The sequence below is a fragment of the Amphibalanus amphitrite genome, unplaced genomic scaffold (genome assembly GCF_019059575.1).
Source record: "Amphibalanus amphitrite isolate SeventyFive unplaced genomic scaffold, NRLGWU_Aamphi_draft 001810F_arrow, whole genome shotgun sequence".
Taxonomy (NCBI): Eukaryota; Metazoa; Arthropoda; class Thecostraca; order Balanomorpha; family Balanidae; genus Amphibalanus; species Amphibalanus amphitrite.
Genome location: NW_024883303.1, coordinates 89,260 through 93,047, shown reverse-complemented (window position 1 = coordinate 93,047; position 3,788 = coordinate 89,260). Strand labels below are relative to the sequence as shown.

The 3,788-nt window shown below is 57.5% G+C and overlaps 1 protein-coding gene across 1 annotated transcript; it reads right to left on the bottom strand.

Moving 5' to 3' along the window:
• Nucleotides 1–314: 314 nt before the first annotated feature.
• LOC122375284 (mastermind-like protein 2) lies at nucleotides 315–1,872 on the bottom strand (the record flags this gene model as incomplete). Its single annotated transcript, XM_043354580.1, has 2 exons — nucleotides 1,200–1,872; nucleotides 315–464 (listed from the first exon to the last, which is right to left on the bottom strand). Coding segments are annotated over exons 1-2 (823 nt in total), but the record flags the coding sequence as incomplete, so codon positions are not given.
• Nucleotides 1,873–3,788: the final 1,916 nt, after the last annotated feature.

Below are 3,788 nucleotides of genomic sequence, written 5' to 3'. Positions count from 1 at the left end.
CCTGCACCACTTATCAACAGGGATATGCGACAGCCCCTCTGATCTAGAGCACCATGCTAGGCCTAACATTCGCTCACTCATGCGAATACTGGAGTCATTATATCAATTATAATCATATTTGTGAAAAAAAAAATCTTGCAGAATTGCGATGCATTTGAGATAGAGGTACCGATTTTAGTGGACCTGTCCGGTAAAAGGCTTCTCTGGCCACACACCCAATCGACCGCAGTGCCCAGCCTCCTCCACCCCGGGGAGAGGGAGGGGGCCCCCACTCAAGGGTCGCCACCCTCGGCGGCGGCACGTGCCGCTCTCACCTTTGAAGCGCACTCCGATCCAGGCTCTTCTGAAGTAGGCGAGTACGTGCCGAACTGAGCAGCAGCGGCTGGGCCGGCAGCGGCAGCACGCGTCCGCCGGGAGAGATCCGGAGCCGGAGTCCGGTCCGGAGCCGGAGTCCGGTCCGGGGTCTGCGGAGAGGTCAGCGCCGGGACCGGGGCCGGTGTCCGGACCGGCAGCCACCCTCGGAGACCACCGCGGCACCGGCTGCCAGCCGTGCCGAGCCGAGCCAGGCGCCGCTGACCTCCAGCTCTGACTCGGAGTCGCCTGGTGTCGACTCCGCACCGGCTGACTCTGCACGGGAGTCTGGCCGTGACTCGGGCAGCGGATGTGGCCCTGACGCTGACTCTGACTCTGAGTCAGGCCGTCACTCAGAGTCTGACGATGAGTTGGACGCTGGTCCTGACTTTGAGCTGGCTCATGCCGTGATGCATAAGTTGGTCGCAAACTTCCAGCAAGTTGAGATTCCTGACTTGGTACTGTTGCTGGGACTGTGTCTAAGAAAGGTGACACTTCTTCGCTACCGATTTCCACAATGTGGTCAGAATGCCTTACCGGGTTGCTGATCTTAGAACTGTCTTGGTCGCAGCTCCTCGCTACGTTATCATCCGTCCCGTTTTCGCCCGAATCCATCCCGCAGTGATCACTGGTCACGGGCGACCGTTCATTAGAGCTGGCCATCGAGGGGCTTCCACTGGCCAGGTGATAGCCCACGCGCGGCCGCTGGTTCCACGACTCGGCGGACGTTTCCGAGAGGTCCTCGGGCGAGTGTCCGGAGGGAGTGCCGCTGGAGGAGGGCCGTCCGTCCGAGCTGCTCTGGTCAGCCGGCCGGCCCGGCGAGCGGCCGCCCGGCCGCAGCCCCGGGCCCGGCTCCCGCGGGGAGGCCAGCTCCAGGCTGTCTCCGGGCGAGGGCACCGCTCCGGGCAGCAGTTCCGGGGACAGGCTGAGCCGCGCGTCCCGGCCGGACGGCCCACCGACCGGCTGGTGCGACCAGACACCCTGCTGAGACGGCTGATACAGCTGGCTCTCCTGCTGAGACGGCTGGTGGAGCCCGCTGTCCTGCTGAGCCCGCTGACGCAGCTGAGCCTCCTGTTGACACAGTTGACTATCCTGCTGAGACGACTGGCTGTCCTGCTGAGCCGGCTGATACAGCCGACTATCCTGCTGATCTAGCTGATACAGCTGACTGCCCTGCTGATCTAGCTGATACAGCTGACTGCCCTGCTGATCTAGCTGAGACAGCTGACTGTCCTGCTGAGCCGGCTGATACAGCTGGCTCTCCTGGTGATCTGACTGACCTGTCCAGACATCCTGTTGCGTCGGTTGCCCCTCAGACCTGGCCTGTCGCTGCACTGGATGTTTCTGCTGCTCAGACGTCCGCGGAGTGAAGACATCCTGACGGTTCCCACCGAGTCCCACCGACCGGCTTAGGTCCGCCGGCAGTGAGGAAGGCTGACTGCCACCGGATCTCACCTCTCCAGCGGCGGCGGGTGGCGGGCGCGAGGCGGTGGGGGAGGAGGTGGTGGGGGTGTCGGCCATCGCTCAGCACGTTCTGTAGAGATTCAGCAGGTTCGCCGGTCAGCTCGCTGCCTTGTTCAGTGTAGACGCCGCGCCGGTCAGATGGCGCTCTGCCGAGTCTCACAACTCGCCGTCACTCTGCTGAGTGTTTTGTCACTCCGTCCTCTTCTGGCTAGGTCGGTCGAACGCGAGCTGTGCCTTTAGATGGTAGCTGCGAAAATGACCAGAAATAGCTGCATCAGCCTCGCTGCAAAGCACATAATATTCAGTAAACGCTCGTCGCACAAGCTAATTGTGGATTTAAAAAAAAAATACTTTCAGGCTTGCCGAGCGGTATGATGAAAAAAGGGTTTTGTTCTTGCACATATCCTTACAGAATCATTCAACAAGGATCGAATCGACTAAACATTTAAATGATAAGTGTCCTTAGAACGGTACTACGACGGCTCGTCATTAGCGGCCGTAATAACGGGCAGCAGCTGAAGGTTTTTGCGCCTCCGACGAGACGAGAGCGAATATCATCCCTCAGGCCTCCCGAGCGTGCAGCTAGTCTCACACCCCGAGAATAGCATCGTCCCGAAACCCGTGTCCCTGAGACTGTCATGGGTTTCTTTAGCTAGGAGATAATATGACATCACGCTTCGGAAGTACCGAAAACGTCGCCTATCTCATGATTAGATTACCAAAGTTTATTGGAAAGCGACCGGTCCGGTACGGTGATAAAGCGAGTTTTATCAAAAAAGAATTGTCTCGACAAAAGCTTGACATTTACATAGATATAATGCAATGATCACTTCCTCCGTCGACTGATGAAACATCCACGTAAGTTTGTCTGGCATACCTTTGATGACAGTGTAAAAAGTATAGGTATAACTTAATAAAGGGTATCCTTTGTCTCAGCTACCTCACATTCGGCGGGTGCTCCAAGAATCAGAGCCCTTGTCCCTCGGGAGGACGAGTTTTCCGGGACCAGGGATCGTGGGACAAAGAGGCACAATCACTACACGCCAGTGAACTGGAAACAACAGACCGCATTTACCGACACATTTTGAGACACATGGCGCAGCTCATCAAAAATCAGCGATTACCACCGCTACACACGATTGCATTGAGACGGTTATCGATTTTGCGCCTCACCGGGCCACGGGCCGCGGTACAATTCGACCATTTGCTCACTGAAGCTCACACGCACGGGTTCGGACCACACCCGAGGGAAGTCTAACCCAGCCGGTCACCAGCATATGGCACCAGTACACCAATTTGGCGGACCGCTTGCTCACACCAACACCCCCATGCGTCTGCACACGGCAGCGTACTCACCAATATCAACACCACCAGCAGCAGCTACAGGTACAGCACCGGCCGCGGGCGGCGACAGGCCGACAGCCCAACCCCTCCGGTGCACGGCGCGCCGCCCGACGGCTCCGCTGACCACCCGGGCCCGACTGGCGGCGGCGTGCAGTCGGTACCGACGGTAACTCGCCGACGGCCGTCGACGCCCCGACGGCGCCGCCCGGGCTCGGCCCCAGGCCGAAATATCACACCCCGAGTGCGACGCAGCCCGCAGAGGCTAAGTCAATTACGGGTATTTGAGCTCCGTCTGGGTTGATGAAATATGATAGACAGAACACCATGATCACAAGGATTCTGTGGATCACAAGTTATTGTGGCATTGCATGAGTTATGTACTTTGTTATAGAAAATTGTATCAACTTATGATGCAGATTGAACAACAAAGGCGCCTTGGATTCAACTGTAGGACGTTCAGGCTGACGACGGCCCAGGCTCAGTGTCATTGGCATTTGACATTCGAGGTCAAATGGGCCGCACACTGCATAGCCTTGCGTAAACAACATCGAATGTAATCCAGGTTACGATATTCGGTTGGAACCTTATAAGATTCACCACTGGTGCGACGGTTGTTTATTATGAGGTGA